The sequence below is a fragment of the Arthrobotrys flagrans genome (assembly GCF_004000055.1).
Source record: "Arthrobotrys flagrans strain CBS H-5679 chromosome Unknown unitig_15, whole genome shotgun sequence".
Lineage (NCBI taxonomy): Eukaryota > Fungi > Ascomycota > Orbiliomycetes > Orbiliales > Orbiliaceae > Arthrobotrys > Arthrobotrys flagrans.
The window spans coordinates 3,923,639-3,944,799 of record NW_027137545.1 but is presented as its reverse complement, the minus strand read 5'-3'; the positions used below and the strand labels follow the sequence as shown (position 1 = coordinate 3,944,799).

The window sequence follows — 21,161 nt, the reverse complement described above, 5'->3', positions numbered from 1 at the left end:
TCGAGATGGAGCAAGGTCGAGGAAGCCCAAGGGGCTCAGCAATGTAACCTTCACCATGACAGACTTCTGTCTGCTTCTCCGTTGCAAGAGCGCTAACGGAGCGGGTATCTGATCTAGCAACAGAGCAGACACCTCATTGAACACTACTGCTCCAGGGCATAGCAATGACGCCGAGAAAGTTTCCCTCGGTGCCGTCGGAGGGGTATTTAAGCAGCTTGAGCCCGCACTTTCTCTCCATCTCCTCCTTTCTTCATCTCAACAACTAACTCTCCTCTTGCTCGCAGATAATCCTCCCCTCTCTCTTGTCTGAACTCTAGCTTCAAAGGCTGCTCATTAGTTCTGACTCTCTCTCGATCCTCAAAATCTCGTACTTTCGTTCGCAAGTCTCTAGCTTGTTTGTGAAGTAAGTTCTCTGCTGGTGTTGTAGCATCGTTGCTGGCTCTCTTGTTCTGCTCTTTCCTGAGAGCTAGCTTCTTTTTACTTATTGTTGATTGCCTCCTTCATTGCAATCACTTCCGTTCCGTCTTTTTATCGCTTCCATCCTACTCTCCCCTTCTGTACTTTCCATCGATGACTTCATTGTGCTCTTTCTATCGATGATTTCCCTTCTACTCTTTTCATCGATAGCCTCCTGTCTTCTCTTCGTCAATAATCTCCTCCTATCATCCTGCTCTCTTCTTATCTTCTATCCACTTCCTACTCCTTGATCTCTATTTTACTTCCTTCTCTTAGCTTCATATCCTTCTCCCGGCTGTCAGCATCTCTTAGCCCTGACTAACCTGGCACCTAGTCACCTTCAAGGTTCGCTAAAATGTCTTCCCACGAGGCCGAAGACCCATGGGGAGCCGCCGCTGAGGCACCCCAGGAGGAGGGAAAGCCTCAAGATCCAGAGACCGATCTCACGATCTCTACTAAGGTCCTCCAAGAGATGGCCAACGAAAAAAACACAGAAAAGGAGTGGGCTGAAAAGTCCTCTTACAACTACGGTCAATTTGCTCGCGACGCTGCTGTAACCCCGGACGTCGAGATTCCCCTCTACTCGGAAGCTCCACGGTTTGAGTGGAAAGAGGAGTACGGCGAGGTTGCTCCTCGTGATCCTACTCTCGAGAAGATTATTTTCGGAGATGACTTTACTGTTCCAACGATTGTCAATGGTGCCTTCCAGGGGTAAGTAGCCGCTCTTCCCTATTCTCCTTCTTTGTTTAGCAGTTGGGTATGTGCTAATGGGAACTCAGGATTGGCACTATCGAGATTTCTTGGTACAATGTCAACCGAGAAGTTTGGGATCCCCCAAAGTTCAACAGGTTCGAAGAGATGGGACTTCATCCAGTCATCATGGAAAATCTTCAACTGTCTCACTACATAGTCCCGACTCCCATCCAGAGAGCCTGTATCCCAACCATCGTCAAGGGATTTGATCTGATCGCTTGTGCTCAGACTGGTAAGTCATGTAATTTGTATTGTTTTCCTGTCATTTCGATAAATTCCTAATGAACTTTGACAGGTTCTGGCAAAACTGCTGCGTTCCTTGCCCCCATTATCTCCAAGCTTATGGGAAAGATCAAGACGCTTGCTGCTCCTCGCAGTAGCCGTGGTATCGGTGGATTCGGTCGCAAGGCAGAACCTCTAGTTCTCATCGTTGCTCCAACCCGCGAGCTGGCTACCCAGATTTTCCTTGAGTGCCGCAAGTTTTGTTATCGCTCATTCATGAGACCTTGTTTGGTTTACGGAGGAGCTGACATCCGTCCCCAACGCAATGAATTGGAGAAGGGATGTGATCTCGTCGTCGGCACCCCTGGTCGTCTTCAAGACTTCATTGATCGAGGGCATATTTCCCTCGGCCGTGTTCGGTAGGCTGAGCTTTAATAACGGTGCTTTGTTGAGATTTAGCTAATCATTCTCCAAGTTATACGGTCATCGATGAGGCTGATGAGATGCTTGACATGGGTTTCGAGCCACAGCTTCGCAAGCTCCTTCACTCCGGTGGTAGGTTTACATGTTATCGCTTAGTTAATTGAGATGCTGATGTGATGATTTAGATCACAACGAGGATGAAAATCTTCAAATTATGATGTTCAGTGCCACTTTCCCGGCAGTAAGTATCTGTCAATTCCTACAAAGAAGAAACATCCTCACCACGATCCTTGTAGTCTGTTCGCAAGCTTGCCAAGGAGTTTCTCGCAGATGATTATGTTCGCATCAATGTTGGGCGTATTGGTTCTGTCAATCCGAACGTTGTTCAACGTGTAAGTGCTAGTACCGCTGTTAAATACTGTTGCAGACTTAACATAACTAACAAGCGTTTTAGATCATCTACGCCAACTTTGACAAGAAGCGTCAAGCTATCTTTGATCTTTTGGCTTCTTCGCCGGCTGCACGTACTTTGATCTTCGTGAATTCCAAACGTGAGGCTGACAGCCTTGATGATTATCTTTGGAACAGTAAGTGGTTCCCCCCACATCTTGAGTTTAGTTGGACCATTCTAAAATACTTTGTAGAGGGTCTTCCGACTACTTCAATCCACGGCGATCGTACTCAACGTGAGCGTGAGGATGCTTTGATTGCTTTCCGTACCGGGAAGTGCCCGATTCTCATCGCTACCGATGTTGCTTCTCGTGGACTTGATGTTCGCAATGTTCTGCACGTCATCAATTACGATATGCCCAAAACCATCGAGGAGTATACTCATCGTATCGGTAAGACTTCCTGTCTTTGCATTCATGTTGCTGGATGTTTGTTAACTCTGACCTAGGCCGGACCGCCCGTATCGGAACGATGGGTCTAGCTACTACGTTCTGGAACGACAAGGACGGTGTTCATCTTGCCGAATCACTCACCAAGACCTTGGTCGAAATGAATCAGGAGGTCCCGTCTTTCTTGGAACCATACCGGCCTTCTGAGGAGGAAGGGTTGAAGTTCGACGAAGAGAGCTCCGATGCCGAGGAAGGTGATGCTGCCACTGGGGGTGGCGAAGGTGGGGAAGCTGGCGGCGATTGGGGCAGTGGTGGCGACTCCTGGGGAGGTGGCGGCGGCGCGGCCTCTACTTCTGGCGGTGACAACTGGGGAAGCGGCGGCGGTGGCGATGCCGGTGGTTGGTAAATGTCTACGGGTATTCCATTTATCACACTCGGCATTGTCACTCATCATCATCCTTTTATCTTTTTTCTTTTCGTTTCATGTATCATTTGATTTTCTTTCTATCTTTCCTCCCTCCACCGATCACGAATTCGAATGAATCCAAAAAAACAAAAAGGTGGAGGGAGGGAAACTTCAAAGGGTTTCCTTTGTTAGCAATCATTTCTTTCTTTCTTTCTTTCTTTCTTTCTTTCTTTCTTTATCTGGGCTGGGTTTTCTTTCTGGCACACTTATGGGGCGTTCTACGAGGATGCTAACCAACCACTTCTTAACTGGCGTGTATTTAACATGCTCATACTACCAATCCGGGCACCCTTAATCCAATGCAGGCCCTTCCTTGATTTAATCGCGGGGAAGGGTTCGCTTTGAAGGTGATGCCCGCTTGGGACCTCTAGGGGGAAGACGAAATGATTCCACAAAGGGAGGGGGGGTCGATGCAAACTACACCCCCTTCCTCGGATTAACTTTCCCCCTAGAGGCTTCTCCAACTATGCGAGCAGCTAAAAAATCAAAACGGTTGCTTGAACTTTGATGCTTTCCATAATAAACAGTGCGATTAGATTATACATGATTACCGAGTTAGGTATATATGAGCGAAGAAGAAGAGAAAGTTATAGGGGATGAGAGGACCACTTGAGTCTTTGGAAGAGACCGGGGATCCAATCCATGGAGTCGGTGGCACCTCTGACCCAGTCGGTTCCCTTGATTTGCATTTCCATGTGGAGGATTCTTCGGTTGTCTTCTTTGACGATGAGACCTTCGATGCCACCTTCTTCCGTCAGGGCTATCCATGCCTGTCTTTTCGTAGTAATATGAACGTTGGTATCGAGCCATCGGACCTCGACGAGTCTTGCTTCCGGGTCTATTGTGAATTCGGAGACATAAATATCAGAGATGGGAGCAGTATCGGAACCAGAGTCCGGAAGGTTTTGTGTCACTTCATCTTTGATGCGTGCGAGACGAGATCTTCGAAGGTAATGGAGGACGAGGAAGTGTCTGGCATCCCGTACGAAACGGTCCAAGTTTTGCATGCGTGGCGGCGGAGGGAGGTATTTCTCCGCTAGGATGTTCAGGGACTGGACGAAAAACGCGGGTACGGTATGCCTGTGCAATTGCAAATGTGTATCCGAAGGTACTTCCGCAGGTGACGGGTCATCAGGAGTAGGCTTCGGAGTGTCATCGTACGGCTTCAAGAATAAATAATACGGAGTACCGAACTTCCCATCAGCCATGACCTCGATACGTATCCCGGTTAGGTTTTGGTCAGGAAAAGAAGGATCCGTGACCGAGAATTTTGTAAGACCGGACATGCGGTAGAGGGCTTCTCGGGTCCATTCTTGACGGTCGGTTGTTATTTCTGCGGAACGCGTTAGGAGGATGTCGTTTAGGTTTTTGTCGGAGATATGGAGGGAAGGAGAGATGGAGATTTTTGTTTGAGAGGAGGAGGAGGAGGAGGAGAGGTGGTCTTTGAGGGATTTGGTGGAACGGAGGGAGAGGAGGGAGGCTTGGTGGGAGGCGCGGAGTTTGGTGAGGGTGTGGACTGGATATCGTGTTAGCAGTGCATTCGATGTTCGGGTCGAAATGAGTGGAATGGGATGTGTACTTTGCTGCTGGAGTTCTTCAATCCCGGGTTCGTCCGTTAATATCGGCGACGGCGACGACATTGTGATTCCGATATTGGAAGGGAGGGGGTTGAGACGGATGATGTGTTGGAGGATGTTGTATTTTGAGTGTGTTGTGAATGTTCAACACCTTTCGAAGCAATCGACATGCAGATGAAATAAATGAACGAACGGATGGCGTTTCGAGAGGACTAAGAGAAGAGGCAGAAGCGATGAGGAGAGATTAGATTAGATCGGATCCAAGTGGGTATCTTTATCGGTTGTCTGGCCTCTGGTATCAATGTCATGCATACGAAGAAGCGAGCCGCGTTCTGTTCGATATCAATTGCTTAACCAACTAACTCTCTCTCGCGTGCCCATTCGAGAGCTTCGAGTCCGGGTTCGGTTCATGTTCTCCGCCATGGCCCGTGACTTCTATTGCCATTTTTATAACTTCAAGCCGAATGCCATTACCCGTATGCTCGGGAGATAGTCGAGGCCATCTATTGTTAGCTGGCTAGCGTAGCGCGACCGCCATCCCACCCTCGACGCTTCTGTCAATCTGGCCTCCCCACACACGCCCACCCGGAAACAAAAGATCAAAAACTCCTAAAGCGCCACTCGGCCACGAGTGTAACTTCGAATACATATCTTGCATGTCGATTCCTCTGAAAACCCTCTCTACTTCTACTTCTTCTTCTTCTTCTTCCAAGACTCCTGGCACGGTTGAAGACATACTGCCCCTTCTCTCTCATAGGTATACAGCTTGTTTTTATATAACATATTATCTAATTGATTGCTGATTCCGCGACTCGAGTTCTAGAACTTCATCCGATTCTATCCCTTCTTCTTCTTCTTCGGAATCAAACAATAACAACCTGGAAGATCCTGATCCTTCGGTACTCCCCAGGACTATGAGCAAGACTGGCTCTCTACGGAAAACGGCCAAGAATCCCAAATCCAGCCGGGACAGGCATCCTCCCTCCATCGCAACCTCCATAGAACTCGGCGCCAACGCCGCTTTCTCCCCAAACTCCCCGCCTGCCATGAACTCCAACGGCAATGTCGAACTTCGAAAGAAACACTCCACCTCCTTCGAAAACGGCTCAGGTAGCGCCTCTCAAGCCCAACACCTGATGGATAGGGAAGAGTTCAGCTTGGACCACGATCATGCGCCGGACACCCCTTCTCAATCGTTATCAGGATTGTCGCCCCAGGACCGAAGGAACTTCGCCTTGCTGGTCCTCCTCTACTTTCTACAAGGTGTTCCTATGGGTCTGGCGAGCGGTTCCGTACCGTTCCTGTTGAAATCAAAACTCTCGTACGCCCAAATCGGTACATTCTCCCTGGCCGCCTATCCTTACTCGATGAAACTGGCATGGAGTCCTATAGTCGACGCCATCTGGAGCACCAGGTTCGGAAGGAGGAAGAGCTGGATCGTACCGATTCAGGCGTGTAGCGGGTTGATGATGCTGTGGTTGGGCGGTCGGATCGATAATTTGATGGAACATGCTGAAAACAACATTGGAACTTTCACTGCCACGTTCTTCGGCTTGGTGTTTTTGTGTGCGACGCAGGATATTGCCGTTGATGGTTAGTAGTGATGGCGTTTTTTCTAAGAAAAGGCTCGGGACGAGTGTGCAATCGGGCTGACGTGGTGTTCAGGTTGGGCGCTGACGTTGATATCGCCGCAAAACATCTCCTACGCTTCGACGGCGCAAACCGTCGGACTGACGGCCGGTCAATTCTTGTCTTTCACCGTCTTCCTCGCCTTCAGCTCGGCCGACTTTGCCAACCGATGGTTCCGGAGCGTACCCAAGGACGTCGGATTGATGACCTTGAGCGGCTATCTCACTTTCTGGGGATGGTCATACCTGCTGGTAACGATCGGACTTGCCGTCCTCAAGAAGGAAGAACGGACCAGGACCCGTGATGGTCTCGTATCCGTATACAAGACCATGTGGGGTATCATGAAGCTCAAGAGTACGTTCACCCATCAATCTCGATTTTCCAAAAACCCTCCTTGCTAATCAGCCTTTTTTTAACTAGACATCCAACTCTTCATCATAATCCACCTCATCTGCAAAATCGGCTTCCAAGTCAACGATGCCGTGACAAACCTAAAACTCCTCGACCTCGGCTTCTCCCAGGAAGACCTCGCCCTCACCGTCCTTATCGACTTCCCCTTCGAAATCGGCCTGGGCTATTACGCCGGTAAATGGTGCGCCGACTTCCAACCCATGACCCTCTGGTGCTACGCTTTCGTCGGCCGTCTGTTGGCCGCCGTTATCGCACACATCACCGTTGCCATCTTCCCCCCCAGCGGAGTAGTGGATACCTGGTACCTTCTCGTCGTCATCGCCGAACACATCTTTTCAACCTTCAGCAGCACCGTCATGTTTGTAGCCGTTTCGGCCTTCCACGCAAAGATCGCGGATCCGTTGATCGGTGGCACTTATATGACATTGCTGGCTACCGTATCCAACCTCGGCGGTACGTTCCCGCGAGTGTTCGTGTTAAAATTGGTCGATGCGTTCACCGTTGCCGATTGCGATGGGTTCAAGGATCCCACCGGCGTCTTGACGCAAACATTTTCTTGTGTCGCCCAGGATGCGAAGAAGCATTGTATCAAGATGGGGGGTAAGTGTTCGGTTGCGAAAGATGGGTATTATATTACGAACATATTGTGTGTTATCTTTGGCGCTGTCACATTTTGGGGGTTCATTAGAGGTGCGGTTGGGAAGTTGCAAGGTAAGTCTCCTTTTGTGAGTTTATCGGAGAAGACGAAGCTGACTTGCGGCGTAGCATTACCATTGAGGGCGTGGAGGTTAGCCGGCCAGTCGTGATTATGATGCCACGACGAAAAATACAAGAAGAGTACTACAAGGCTTTTTTGTATTCTCCCTCTGTACGAAAAAAAAAAAAAGTTTCCGATCCATGTAACGTTATTTTTCTTATCTTTTTTACACTTCTTTTTGACCTACAAGGAAGTGTCGACCTACACACGTTCTTTTTTTTTGTACAGTATCCCTGCATACATTGGTAGTACGTGCACCCGGAGAGCTGTTTTTTCTTTTCTGGGGTCATTTGTTTTGTATTAGATCGGTCTGGCGATATCACATACATCGAGGGGGGCAATTTTATAATCTTCGCGGACGGCGGGCCATATTTAAGCTAGCGGATCGAAGAATAACATGATGGTTAAAAAAGATATATGGTTCGTATTGCATCGGATATCAGTACATGCTAAAAATTCAAATCTAAAGCCCGCGAGGTATCTATCCACGACCGAGGTGTCTCCGCCACAGCATACGTGATACAAAAAGGTTATTCAATACCAAATACTCCTCGTCCTGTGCGGAGGGATCATTTCCTTCCCCTGAACCTCCCACTCCTTCGCAGTATCGTACAGGAAGAAATCGATGAGTATGGCGTTGACCTTCGCCTCCGGATGTCGCTTCGCAATCTCCCTACGTATCAACTCGATGCAATGGATCGTGCATCCTCTTATCTCGATTTCGTATCTAGAGCCCGAGGGGACGGGTTTTCGGTCTTTGATGGTATTTTCGAGAGGTGGGGAGTACATCAGACAGCCTAGGGTGTGGAGGATTTGGGGGATACGGTAGTCTGCGAACATGGTGATTTTGTTGATGTCATGGAAGGTGCCGTGGGAGGTGCCGTCGAAGGAGGCCCAGATGTCTATTTTCGTACAATTCATGTTGGTCATTACGATATTTGTGATAAAAAGGACGCTATCGAGCTTACCGGCTACGAGGATTTGAGCCCGCTTGTAGAAGTTTATCCGACGGCCTTGGAAGGTCGTTTCGTCTCTGAAGCATGGGAATCCGTTGACTATGATGTTGACGAGGGCGGCAGCAGATCCGCCTGCTTCTTTGATGCAATTGACGAACGAGCCGTCGAATTGCTCGCAGAGTATATCTCCCGCTTCGCGGAGACATGCTATTCTTTCCGCCAACATGGGGATCGGTGTATCCGTCGACGATCTGAATATCCGTTCGAGAACTTGATCCGTGCAAACCGTCCTATCCACCCAAAAATACGGACTGGTAATCGGTATCCCCTCATCCAAAGCCCTCCGTAATGTAGCCACCAAACTCCAATACCCATCCTCCTTCCGTCCGTTATACTCCACCACGAACGGTTTCTTCGGATCATCCGCCCAGAACGAAAAATTGAGCAAATCCATCACGAATATAAAGTCCACTTGTTCTTCATCCTTCGTGTGAGGGTGGAGAATATGCGAATCCCATGTTTGGGTGCCGAAGTTTTCCGCTTCCATGCATTTTATTATTGTTTCGGCTGCTTCTTTGCAGGATCGCATGTCGAGGGCGACGTCGATGGAGTTGTCGTAAATGTATTCGGCGCTTTTGAGGACGCCGGTGTCCGGTTCGGGCTTGGACGTGGATGAGTTGGCGGTCAGGCCCATGGCTTTGCGCATGAAGTCGAGAAGGTCATGGTCGGTGTCGTCGTCGGCGACGGTCATGGTGGGTTTGTATTAATTCGTTTTGAATTAAATATTGAAGTGGTTATGTAGTTATCTCGTGATCCTGGGGAAATTGTTGGCAGGAGGGTTTAGCGTCAACGGTTTTTTTTTGTAGTGAGATATTAGGGGAAGAAGGAGGTAGGAAGAAGAATATTAGGCGATGCCACCAATTTGTAGGAGCTTCCCGACTGGAATGAGCCCCCCAGTCTTCGATAGAGTCTAAGAGGGAGAGAGGGAAATATGGCATGACATGTTGGAGTTTTCAACCAACGTTCAGCGAGTACTGTAGCGGATTGCCAGGGTGCAGCTGCGATGCAAGGCCATGCAACAGGGGTCAGAGTTCTCGAAGCCGGCCGATGGCTTGGCGCCTGTTGTCCTCGAGTAACCAGCAAGTGCTTCGAAGATACCAAGAAAGTAATGCTTCGGTTAACGAAGTCGTTAAAATAATAGAAGACGATATCAAGGTGGTGGTTTTGATGTTCTTTTAGAATCCCTTTATCTTGTCGTGATGATCCTGGCGTCATAATGCGGGCTGCGCATGGTTACTGAAGCTCCAGCTCGGTCGCAACCGAAATGGATGACAGCGCGTTGTTTTTTGTTTATTTCTCACCCTAAACCTACTTTTGCCAAACCCCAAACCTAAACCTCCATCCCATCATCCCACCTGATTTTCAATCAACAATCGATCAACTGTCACCTCCACCACCGTCCCCCCGCATACCGCATTCCCTCTACGGAATAAATCATCTACCGATGCTTTAACGATGGTTCGAAAAGCTGGTCACCGGAAGCTACCGTCGCCTGAGATCCCTAGAGGTTCTCCTCCTGTTACCAGGACCAGATCGCAACGACGGAGCCCACCACCACCTGTCAAGGAAGTACTTGCCATTAGCGATACTGAAGATGAAGAAGAGGCCGAGTCGCGTTCACAACAGTTGGAAGGCGAGGATGAGGAAGAAAATGAGGAAGCTAGGGAAGGCAAGGGAGAAGGTATAGCTCTTTGAACGACATGTTATATTGTTTTTGAAGCTTATCTGTGGATGTCGATAGATATAAATCTTCAAGCCGATTATAATGCCCAGGATGACAGCCAGGAAGATGATTGTCAACAGGAAGAGGAAGTCGAAAATGGAGAAGACGATGGCGACATTCAGAATGAATCGGAAGACGACTCCGAGAATGAATACTCTCGGGATGGATACAACAGGGACTATGATGATGACGGCGATGGTAGGACGTTGGCAGATGATGATGGCAGGTTCGCTCAGAGCCGCCTAGACCCTTCCTTGCTATTGGCCAACATCGAGCATCTGGACGATGCGGCTAGCAATGTCCTCGATTACTTCCTCAGGAGCACTGAAGAGGGAGACGAGTTATATCCAAAGGCCCTGACCGACGTTATGGCCTTTTACACTTATGCTCCGGAAGGCGGCCATCTCAACCACGGTATCGATCCTCGGAATATTGCCTCTATACTCGGGGTTGACCATTACGAAAACGGTCTTGACAAAAGCTTCGATCCGATCTTTCGAAAGGCCAACTTGGCGGCATTTACCCTCCTCGCCTTGCACTCCAAACCTCCAAAGTACTATACCCTCGCGGTTTGGGATCAGGTGCTTGCCAGAGTGGGCTGCTACGATGGTGTGGAAGACGCTTCAAACTTCGAGTTTGTGAAGGAGCTACGCACGCAAGTATACATCTACGGTATGGCCATGCAAAAGGAAATCAGGCCGAACGAACACCCCAACTGGCCCGATAAAATTCTTCTGGGCGCTTTTTGTGGTGGAGACCCGCCGAACGAGCTGCCCTTCGAGCGAACCTCTGCTTTCAAGCAGAAGTTAAAGACGGTTAAGCTCATGGGTTGGGATTCGGAAGGTGGTGAGATCAAGGAGATCGATGATTTATTCCGGAAAAGTCTTATGGATCATATCACTCTTCTTAGAACCTACACCGAGGATGTGGACGGTACTCCCACGGCAGATACAGATGGTTTGAAGGAAGAGTATCCTTATGGAAAGTTCCAGGAAAAATATTTGGAGTGGCTTAGGAAGGCGTGTTATCGGATTTCTCTGTCAACCCCACCGATCGATTTGCTCCGGGGAGCTTCAAAGCGACTTGCTCAGGATTTCGAAAACTTCCACGACAACTTTGAGCAGTACATGAAGGAGCCGCAATCCGAAGACAACCCAGGATCACGATCACCATCTATGATCCAACCATCACGACGAACAACGGGTACCTCGATCGTCGAGGAAGTATTGAAGGAACCTCCTCAAACCTCGCTGCGAACCGTGTCTAGCTCGAAACATCTGTATGTGCTTGCCTACCCCACCGTATATTTTCGAAATAGATGAGACTGACGGCGCGTTTATTAGTGATTCGGCTACTAGAAATAGACTGATCAAGGTGAAGGAGTCCACAAAAGCAGCCGGGAAACCAATTTTCCGTTCTTCTACAGGTTTGATGCTACCAACTTCTTCTCAAACACAACCGACCCAAGACAAAGGCAGAGATCGACGTAGTGCGCCGTCAACTTTTGTTACAGGATCTGGTACGGGATTCGATATTAACGAGTCCCTGGCAAAGGCCGCGCGGCAAGAAGAAAAGGAGAACATGATGCCAGCAATTCCTAAAGGGAGCAAGAAGAAGCGTTTCAACGAAAGCCAAGAGGGCAGAACCTCTATCAACTTTAGCGATGACAACGACGCTTCAACCAGGCCAGCCCCTCCACGAACTATAGAGGAGACCGCTCTTACCTATGAAAAAGACCCGTCTCTACCAGAAGAAGGCGATGACTCCGACATCGTTCCTGCCCCTGGTCCCTCAAGGTTGAACAAGCGCGCTCGTGCTGCTTCGGATGACGAAGACGAGTCGGATGATCATGCCGCCAACAACAGGAACGCCGGAATGCGAAAGAAACCCCGTTTTGGAGACGTAGTCGTTAACCGCAGGGCAAGAAGATTTGAACCCCAGAAAGGAGCTTCTCGCCCCGAGCGACATCATACTCCTCCACCACCACCTCGTCCCGCTCAGGATGACGATGGTGATGAGGATGATGCATCGGATTCTTCTGGGAGGGAGAGGGAGAGGGAGAGAAGAGAAACTTCGGAAGACAGCGATGACCCCCTTGAGCCTTTCATCCTCCCGCCTCGGAAAAATTGGTCGGAAGCTGAAGTTAGCACCTTGGTAAAGGCTGTTGGCAAGGTCGGAACCAGGTGGGCCGTAATTCGAGATGTAATATTCCCTTCCAATCTCGTATATCAATTGAATTTCGAGCTGACCACGATACCATATAGAGATATTTCCCGGGGACACGTACGGATGTCAATCTTAAGGACAAAGCTCGCAACCTGAAGTTCGAGTATCTAAAGTAAGTAGGACCGATGGAGGCGTTCCGTACTATCAATTGCTAACTCGCGGTTGCGTTACTCAGGAGGGGGAAACGACTGCCACATAATTTCGAGCGTGTCACTATCGACAATCGTATGCTAGCTAACCTTCGGAAGCAAGGTCTACGTTACCGAAATGGGGATATCCGAGCTACCCGTCTATAGTTGAGCTGTCGCTTGGCCTTACAGTCGGCCGTCTACGCTTCATAGTCGACCTCCACCTGCTTTATTTTATGGCAGAGGTGACGGCGACCACTTTTCCTTGACTTGTATCGCTCTCTCTGCTTTTCTCTTTTTCTTCTCCTTTTTATTCGTTATTTAGCCTTGGACGTTACTGGTTTTGGCGTTTCATTGTGGATAGGTGGGCCAGGCGTTTTCGAGGTTTCTTTCTTTTACAAAAAAGGTGTATCTTCATTCCCCGACCGACTACCATACCCTTAACTTACTTACGTTTAACGATACTGCTTTCTAATCAAATACTCTTCTGCGGTCATTCCTCTTCTTTTTCTTTTCTTGTTCATACTTCTTAGTACTTGTCCATATAGCGTTAACAATCGCCATGGATGTAATTGCATGGGTCCCCGCTGGTGCTACCTGGCAATATACAGTATCATATCGCAGTGCGGAAACAATTTGGAAACCAGACCGTTTCGAGCCTCGTAAATTTAAACAATTGGGATTAATTTGTATTTAATACTTATCAATCAATCCCTACGTGTTCCGGTGTTCTCTCGCCACGGCTGCTGTCCCTGCCTCGAACTGGGTGTTCCTGCTCCTTTCGAGAGTTCAGAACCGTTGTAGGAGTGAACGGCTTTGTTGGCTTTTCCATTCGGCTGCTCGATCCAGCTCCTCTCCTTTTCAAACCAGCTCACGCCAACCAAGGTAACTACAAAATACCTTCAAACTTCGAGCCTCAAAACTTCCAGCCTGCCTCACCACCAGGCATCCTTATTCCCGTATTGACCGTAGATATTCAGACTTCACACATCGGCCATGATTCTACGGCAGCTATTCCCGCGACTTGGCCTGTCGTTGGTGTTGCTGTCCGCCCTCGCATCCCACAATCTCGTCTCCGCGACCATTAAAGGCGACAAGGAAATCAAGGAACCGGACCCGTTACCTCCACGGCCTCTTCCAATCAGCCTTGTTCCCAAAGTCACCCGGTCTGAAATCGGAGATGAAAATGATATTCCCATCACACGGAAGACCATCAAAACCGTGGTCGATGAGACCCCTTCGGATGGGAAGGTACAAGAGGCACGAGACCCGCAAGACTTCAACAATGGCGTGGTGCTATGCTAACTCCTTACTTTTTTTTATAATAATGTACAGCATTCGACTTCTTCCGTAGACACGGGCCCTACGACTTCCTCCGAGGAGGCCACCGGTCGCCTCGATGAATCCGAACTACCGCTCAACACCGACCATCTCGATCATCTCGTCGATGACAAGGAAACCCTGATATCCCCCACCCACTCCTTCACGCTCTCCTTCCTGATGATCATCTTCTCCGAGATTGGCGACAAGACTTTCCTTATCGCTGCACTTATGGCGATGAAGCACTCTAGAACCTTGGTTTTCAGCGCGGCATTCAGCTCCCTTGTCGTCATGACGGTACTCTCCGCCGTCCTAGGCCATGCGGTACCGACGTTGCTGCCTAAGAGGTTCACGAATTGGCTCGCCTCCGGCCTGTTCTTTATCTTTGGAGCAAGGATGCTGATGGACGGGCTGAAGATGGAGAAGGGGACTGCAGGGGTACAGGAGGAGATGAGGGAGGTCGAGCAGGAACTACAGGAGAAAGAACAAGAGGCAAGGGGTAGAACCGGATCCAACGCTTCCATGATGGAAGAGGGTATCGTCCCACCCAGATCGCAGAAAAGGAATCCTCTGAGGAGGTCCAATTCCCCCACAATCTCTGATGACAGCGATGACGAAGGTTATGACAAGCGAAATGGGTCCGGGAACAATATCAAGGTTGTTACCGATGGTGTCCAGAACCTTGCAGCTTTACTTCTGAGTCCCGCGTGGGTCCAGACGTTCGTCATGACTTTCTTGGGTGAGTGGGGTGACCGCAGCCAAATCGCTACGATTGCTATGGCTGCCGGCCAAGATTATTGGTTTGTTATCCTCGGTGCTATTGTTGGTCACGGATGCTGCACGGCTGGCGCGGTTATTGGAGGAAAGTTATTGGCCGAGAGGATCAGCGTTCGCAATGGTAGGCTTCCTTTCCCCACCTCTTCGTATTCGTCTCTAATTTACGAACTCAAAATATGATATCTAACATTTTGCGTGTTATAGTAACCCTTGGAGGCGCCATTGCGTTCTTGGCTTTCGGATTCATTTACTTGTTGGAGGCCATCTACACATAAACCGACGGGATAAATTTAACAAAGTAACAAACAAAAGTAAAGCTTCTGGTTGGGTTGGGAAACAACTTTTTGGCATTTCATGTTTTTTGTTTCTTTGGCTTTTCTTGTCTAACCAATGGTGCAAGGATAGAGCGTTTCGTCCTTTTTTTTTTCTCTTTTCCCTTGTCTCTTCGAAATCTCTTTGGCCGGCTGCGAGTGATTTTTTACTTCTCTTTTCTTCCTTCATAGATTGTATGCTATGAATTCTTTTTTTTATTTTTATTTCTGACGAAGGTTCGATTTTATTTCGATTAATGTATAAGTATGTATGATTGGTATATATATAAAACGAGAAATGATAGAGAATTTTCATGGGGATCTGTCTTGAACATTTCGCCTTGTTTTCATTTTTAGTTCCTCGCTATGGCGAATTGGTTTTATGGATAGCAAAATCAAGATGCCTAACTGTTGGATCATTAGTTGCAGCTTCCCGCTATTGGATTCTGGAACATGAGAGATACTTGCTCGTAACATATTCGATCGATCCATATGACGCTTCTCATACTGGCCGGGTTTTTCTCTACTCGAGTCTCCGGAATAGCCAAAACGATGTTGAGAAACCTCAGCTATCGTCACCCGCGCTTGCTTCGTCCTCCACTTCAACGTCATCATCTTTGATATCCAGTCCAAGCTCCTCAGCTTGCTTCTTTACGATATCTCTCCATTTCGCCACCAAGGGATGATGCAGTACTAAATCATCAAAGGTCATCTCTCCATCCTCCTCAGCGGTCCATTTCCAAACCCCATCTTCACTAAAGTACTCCTTCCCAAACACCTTCTCCAAAGCCAATTCCTGCTTTGCAGTCTCCCTGACCTTTTTCTGCCTTCTCAACTGTTCTCTCAATATCTCCTTCTCCTCGCTACTCTTCGAATCCGCATTTTTACCCAACGAATTGAGCAGTCCATATATGGTCCCCACGAGACCCTCGAGAACGCCGAGTAGTTCACCAACTTTGAGGCCTAAAGCTGCGCCTAGGATGTATCCTTCATCGAATCCTTCTTGGATGAACTGCTGTTTTGAGGCGGTGATGCCGTCGCGGTAGCCTTCGGTCGTATGCTTTGAGGCGAGACGGAGGGTGCTTGAGGGATGCGGGGTGGAGGTGTCGTAGTAATCGTCGTCGTAGGCGGGGTTTCGGACGGATGAAGGGTGGATGGCCATTATTCCGACTCCTTCCTTTTCCTTATAAAAGTATCCGTCGAAATTTACTTTTTTTCTTCTTTGATATGATGTTGGTTGGAGCTCTACAGACTTAGCTCTGATGCGATGAGATGAGATAAGTTTTAGTTAGGAGAAATCCAAAATTGTGTTTCGTTGGAGTTTCTCTTTCGATCCCACCAAAACTTCCCAACTCCAAACCTTCAAGAACTTCCGCCCTGCCCACCAGCAGCGGCCCCTCCAAAGAAAAAAAACCGCAAAGATGGGCCTCTGGCCATCGAGCTGGTCTCTCTGGTCTTCAAAACCAGCCCCTCCACCGATTCAACCGCAGTCTCCACCAACGGCCCCCCTCCAAGTTAACGATGCAACCATTCTAAAACCCGAACCAGAATCACAATCCCTCCCAACCGACCACAGGGACCCATCATTCACACCTCTCCAACGAGCCCGAAAACAATTAACCCTCTACTTCGGCGGCGCAACGTTCCTCCTCCTATCCATGGCCGTTGCCCGTCGTTCAACCCGTCGTAGATACCTCGCTACCGTTCCAAAGTACTACACACCTAACACCCGTGCTACGGAGTTAAATTTCAATACGGGGATAGATGCCTTCGAGGCATTGAATATTGCTTCGTTGGGTGTCTTTAGCGTTGGGATGATGACGGTGGGGGCTGGGATGTATATCGCCGATGTGGTTAATGTGGATGAGATGAGGAGGTTGTTGAGGAGTAAATATGGTATGGAGGGGAGGATGAGTGAAATGGATGTCGAGGAGGAGATGGAGGAGTGGATTGCTAGTGTGCTGGCTAGGAAGGATAGAAAAGAAGCGGAGAGGGCTGCCGCTGCCACTGCTGCTGGCAGGTAATATTGTTTGGGATATTTGTTAAATTGGAGGGAAAGGGTCCAGATTGTATAATCTATTGTGAAAGAATGGATTGAAGTAGGGAGGATATCGTCCCAAGGTTCTTGATATCCATTCATGATATTGGGGCTATGTATATATGTATTATATTATATCACTAACGTGCTACTGTGAGCCTTTCTTTTCACCTTTTGTAGAATAAACCCTGGAGGAAAAGGAGGATGTAGATGGATAGATGTCCACACCCTTTGATTTGCCCTGTGGTAATTAGAGAACGAAACAAATTTGTTTAAATGGAAAGGCCGCAGAAAACACCAGTCTCGTATCCGAAATGATAACGAGGTTAAGAAAAAGAACCTGCGCCAGAAACCCCGAATATTACAACGCCATAATTCCTCCGCTACCACTATGAGAGATACTGAATAGGGATCGTACTCACACGCGAGCAAATCTTCAATGTTGTTGCTGTCTTCCGCGGAACGCCTGGCTGATGCTTGACATCCTACTCACGATGCTACCTCCGGTGCCTACCGCGGACAAGAACTGGTCTTCCAAAGCGGATTGTGTCACACTGGCGTCTGTCGTAGAAAAAAGAGAGCAAGGTTGAGGGTATTTGGTTTTAGTAAAAGTCTTCGGATTTTTTTTAAAGCGCACGCAGGGTAATTCTCTTAGCGGAGGGTCGGTTTAGAGGTAGATACGGGATGCGATCACGAAGAGAGACAGACAGAGAGCTCGAAGGCTTGCAAATGAAGAGATTTCCGCGATGTTGTATCGTGGAGGTTCATCCGAAAGCATCAAAGCGAAAAAGAAGAAGGAAAAGAAGGCAGACGAGCACAAGACTACGACTATGAACGGTTGGGTAAAGACTCACCACTAAGATCACTAAATGAGCTGCCCATACTCGGGCTGCTCTGAGCGCCGTGGTGTCTATTAGACACCTGGCGGCGAGGGCTAGACTGGCTCGCTGGTGTCGAAGCTCCACTGTCGGAAACGTTATTGTACGGTTGTATGTTGATCTGCTGCAGACCCCGTCGGATGGTTCCACCAGATGTATTCTGACCACGATCTGGCTCATATCCTCCAGCAGGTGCGCGAGGCCTACGCTGTTTACTCGTAGGCGGACCTGTTACTGCCGTTTGGGCCTCTTCCGCGGGCACGGAGTTGGCACCATCGCCTGCACTCTCAGTCCATGGCAGGAATGCAGGGCTTTCTTCTTCCTCTGCTTCATCTTGAGGAGGTCTGGCAACTCTACTGGCAGTGCCAAATTTTCGGAAATTTCGCCTCTTGCCTAACAACCCGTCGTGATCTGCAGAGGACGAATCGTCAGAAGACCCGGATGACGATGTCGATGAGGCGGAAGGAGAACGACGCAAGGTGGTCGGCGAAGTTGCCGTAGCATTTCCTGTGCTTGTTTGAGGACCCCTACGAGATTGCTGCGATAGAGTGTCTACGTTTCCGATAGTAGGAGTGGATGGAAGATACTGAGAGGATTGACCCAGAGGGGCACGAGCGGTAGAGGCCGATGCGGTCCGAGACATGGGGGTCGCAGCAGTGGTGGATGGAGGGGGAGGGGCTGCTGCTGCCTTGTCTATGGCCACCTCGTGAGCAGCCGGAAAGTGATGGACTCTGTCTGATGTTGCCCTTACCTTGAGAATTCGGAGACACAGGCGGATGCAAGACATTCCGTGACGAAGTACGGCTCATTGGTGTACCCAACGGCCGGCTAGCAATCGCAGAACTCGGTCTTGATGTTTCTAATCATACATTGACATTTTAGTCGTATTTCAAACATCATGATACTTTTAAGAAGGTCAACATACCACCTCCAGAAATGATTCTCTGCCCAGAAGGACCCGGCTGTGGGGTTCCTGGCGTGTTCAGAGGAGTACCCACGGTCCCAACTCGCCGCAGCTGAGCCCTCACCTGGGAAAGCTCTCTCTCATACAGCCATGCAACCTGTTGTAGAAGGAATGGTGCAGATACATGGAAATGCTCCGCTCTTGGAAGACAGGATATGCATTAGTAAAGTCGGCTGGCACTCTAGAGATATGTTTGATATTGCCTTCGTATGCAGAGTATATTGAAGACACGGGAAATGGAAGATGCTCGATGGCTTCTTACAGTAGATTCCCTTGCATTTGTGAATGCAGTTAGCATCCCCTCGGATCCTCGCATATATGGAAAAATTGGGTAAAATCTTACAATCCAATTCGCTATTCCGATGTTTCGAGATCACTTTCCACAAGCTGCGCTCTTTGGAAGCATCCCAGTCTACCTGCAGTGCCAGAAGATCAGAAAGGAAGAGGGGGAAAAAAAGGAAATAATTTGAACTCATAAAGCCAGAGTTACAAGCAGACATCCCTTGGAATTTGTCCACGAGGTAATTTGTCCCAGAAATGGGAAAAAAAGCACGACATGGGGAAAAAGATAGGCCGTCATGCATTGTTGAGGGTCAGCTTACTGGTGGGGGGTCGACAAATCCGTTTCTTGGAAATGGCAATCTCAGGTACACAGTGTATCTAACATCTGAAGGTTGATCGGAAGTTGCCCCGGCAGAAGGTGTCCCTCTGCGAGCTGTAGGATGAAGACCAGACGGCATCGCGAGGCCAGAGAATTGGCGGTTGGATGCCATCGTGGGAGTCGAAGGTACAGGCGGTAGAGGTGGAGGCGGAAATTCCGCGAAGCCAGCCGTTTGAAATGGTTGTCGTGACATATTTCGAGTTGGCATTGTTCACCAAGCACTGACATGCACTAAGCTAAGTAACTCGCCGAGAAAGGTGTGATGCTCGCTATCTTCCGGATAGGCCTCAAAGCACTTTGGGATAGCAGTCAACTTTTGGAGGAAAATTCCGGAGGACGGGTGGAACCTGCCCAGGCTAGGTGATGAATTCAACCAGTTCCCAGAACGAAGGTTGGTATGCAGAGCTCTCTCTCTCTTTCTCTCTAGCCTTCAGGGCCCACTGTTAGATCAAACTGATCATGTCGACGTATCTCTCTGCAGGCCGTTGTAGAGGAAATTTGAAAGTGGTGTCAACGGTCGGGAGCTACTTTAGTTAATGCAGAGTGATTGGTGTTGTGATTCGGACGAAACCTCGCAGTTCGCCGCGATACTTTGGATGAAGATGGATGTGTGTGCGTGCGTGCGTATTCACTTCAGCTCTAGATCCGTACCGATGAGACGAACGGGATCTTGAACGAAGCTCCTCGCCATGTGACTGAAACGGGCAAAGAAGGGGGATCTTGATGCGTCTGCAAGAGTCCCTCTGCACTTGTACATGGACTTGCACCACACCAGCACTATGCGGGCATAGCCTCAAGTCTCGGCCTGGGATGGCCACCCTTACCCGTAGGCTAGTCCTCCCTCGGATCAGGTCCGATCGAAGGAGGTGAAACCTCAAGGTCAAGATGGGCTGTATGGGTCGGTGGATGTGGTGCAACCACCGCACCCGTTAACTAACCCTTCGGCAGTCAACGCCTCGAACTCAGTCGCCTCCCATAAGGGACGTCATCGGGGCCATCTCCAGCCACGGGCTTAAGCCAGCTAACCTTGTACCAGAATTTAAATCCAACATCCGATCTTTGACGCAACACGATTTCAAATATCTTGTTGATTCAGATTCAATTGGAACTTACATCTACGGAGTATTCCCGTGGAGTTTGTCTAAACATTGTGGGTCTTCGCTGTGGAACTCCCTGTTATCACCGGGCGGGCCAAAGCACACTAGGCCTAGCATCAACATGACATACATACATATTTCCGACATATCTATCTTTCACGCCACCTAACCGCAAAAAAAAGGAATTCTCTTTCAAAAACTGAAAGAAACAATGCAATGACCATGGGACCTGTCAATGGTATTTCCCGAGCCGACCATTTGAATTCTGATATCTTCCCCACCTTCATCGGTGATGATGACCTGAGAAAATCGCCATTTCCCGGACTTAGGTCTTAAGGTCAATTCCACGTCTGTGCGAAACACCTCACACTGTCAAGGCTCCAACCAGTATCTAGAGTATCTTCGAAAACTCGTCGGTTCGAATCCTTCTTTTGCGTGGTGGTCAATCTAGATATAGAAACTTTGGTCCAATCGAACAAACTCAGCTGC

The 21,161-nt window shown here is 48.9% G+C and overlaps 9 protein-coding genes across 10 annotated transcripts; 5 read left to right on the top strand and 4 right to left on the bottom strand.

Moving 5' to 3' along the window:
• Positions 1-811: 811 nt before the first annotated feature.
• On the top strand, positions 812-3,099 carry DFL_001058 (uncharacterized protein; the record flags this gene model as incomplete). Its single annotated transcript, XM_067629619.1, has 9 exons — positions 812-1,167; positions 1,236-1,441; positions 1,505-1,850; positions 1,907-1,986; positions 2,040-2,095; positions 2,151-2,246; positions 2,309-2,441; positions 2,499-2,696; positions 2,753-3,099. 9 exons carry the CDS (start codon positions 812-814, stop codon positions 3,097-3,099), a joined length of 1,818 nt encoding a protein of 605 aa, XP_067495622.1.
• A 647-nt stretch (positions 3,100-3,746) lies between these two features.
• DFL_001057 (uncharacterized protein) lies at positions 3,747-4,799 on the bottom strand (the record flags this gene model as incomplete). Its single annotated transcript, XM_067629618.1, has 2 exons — positions 3,747-4,675; positions 4,739-4,799. 2 exons carry the CDS (start codon positions 4,797-4,799, stop codon positions 3,747-3,749), a joined length of 990 nt encoding a protein of 329 aa, XP_067495621.1.
• Positions 4,800-5,392: 593 nt separating this feature from the next.
• Positions 5,393-7,582, top strand: DFL_001056 (uncharacterized protein; the record flags this gene model as incomplete). Its single annotated transcript, XM_067629617.1, has 5 exons — positions 5,393-5,493; positions 5,560-6,329; positions 6,402-6,719; positions 6,786-7,487; positions 7,542-7,582. 5 exons carry the CDS (start codon positions 5,393-5,395, stop codon positions 7,580-7,582), a joined length of 1,932 nt encoding a protein of 643 aa, XP_067495620.1.
• A 485-nt stretch (positions 7,583-8,067) lies between these two features.
• Positions 8,068-9,240, bottom strand: DFL_001055 (uncharacterized protein; the record flags this gene model as incomplete). The annotated part of the gene is made up of 2 exons (XM_067629616.1): positions 8,068-8,435; positions 8,502-9,240. The coding sequence occupies 2 exons, from the start codon at positions 9,238-9,240 to the stop codon at positions 8,068-8,070; spliced, it is 1,107 nt and encodes a 368-aa protein (XP_067495619.1).
• Positions 9,241-10,004: 764 nt separating this feature from the next.
• On the top strand, positions 10,005-12,794 carry DFL_001054 (uncharacterized protein; the record flags this gene model as incomplete). The annotated part of the gene is made up of 5 exons (XM_067629615.1): positions 10,005-10,230; positions 10,291-11,551; positions 11,616-12,474; positions 12,537-12,610; positions 12,674-12,794. 5 exons carry the CDS (start codon positions 10,005-10,007, stop codon positions 12,792-12,794), a joined length of 2,541 nt encoding a protein of 846 aa, XP_067495618.1.
• An 828-nt stretch (positions 12,795-13,622) lies between these two features.
• DFL_001053 (uncharacterized protein) lies at positions 13,623-14,998 on the top strand (the record flags this gene model as incomplete). The annotated part of the gene is made up of 3 exons (XM_067629614.1): positions 13,623-13,886; positions 13,962-14,844; positions 14,928-14,998. The coding sequence occupies 3 exons, from the start codon at positions 13,623-13,625 to the stop codon at positions 14,996-14,998; spliced, it is 1,218 nt and encodes a 405-aa protein (XP_067495617.1).
• A 601-nt stretch (positions 14,999-15,599) lies between these two features.
• Positions 15,600-16,196, bottom strand: DFL_001052 (uncharacterized protein; the record flags this gene model as incomplete). Its single annotated transcript, XM_067629613.1, has 1 exon — positions 15,600-16,196. One exon carries the CDS (start codon positions 16,194-16,196, stop codon positions 15,600-15,602), a length of 597 nt encoding a protein of 198 aa, XP_067495616.1.
• Positions 16,197-16,455: 259 nt separating this feature from the next.
• On the top strand, positions 16,456-17,058 carry DFL_001051 (uncharacterized protein; the record flags this gene model as incomplete). Its single annotated transcript, XM_067629612.1, has 1 exon — positions 16,456-17,058. One exon carries the CDS (start codon positions 16,456-16,458, stop codon positions 17,056-17,058), a length of 603 nt encoding a protein of 200 aa, XP_067495615.1.
• A 450-nt stretch (positions 17,059-17,508) lies between these two features.
• Positions 17,509-19,687, bottom strand: DFL_001050 (uncharacterized protein; the record flags this gene model as incomplete). 2 transcript variants are annotated; one of them, XM_067629611.1, is made up of 7 exons in its annotated part: positions 17,509-17,633; positions 17,927-18,643; positions 18,702-18,809; positions 18,876-19,054; positions 19,177-19,186; positions 19,258-19,330; positions 19,517-19,687. In XM_067629611.1, the coding sequence occupies 7 exons, from the start codon at positions 19,685-19,687 to the stop codon at positions 17,509-17,511; spliced, it is 1,383 nt and encodes a 460-aa protein (XP_067495614.1). The 2 variants fall into 2 exon arrangements, with proteins under 2 accessions (XP_067495614.1, XP_067495613.1); XM_067629610.1 differs by lacking the exon at positions 17,509-17,633 and adding an exon at positions 17,675-17,685.
• Between the last annotated feature and the right edge of the window lie 1,474 nt (positions 19,688-21,161).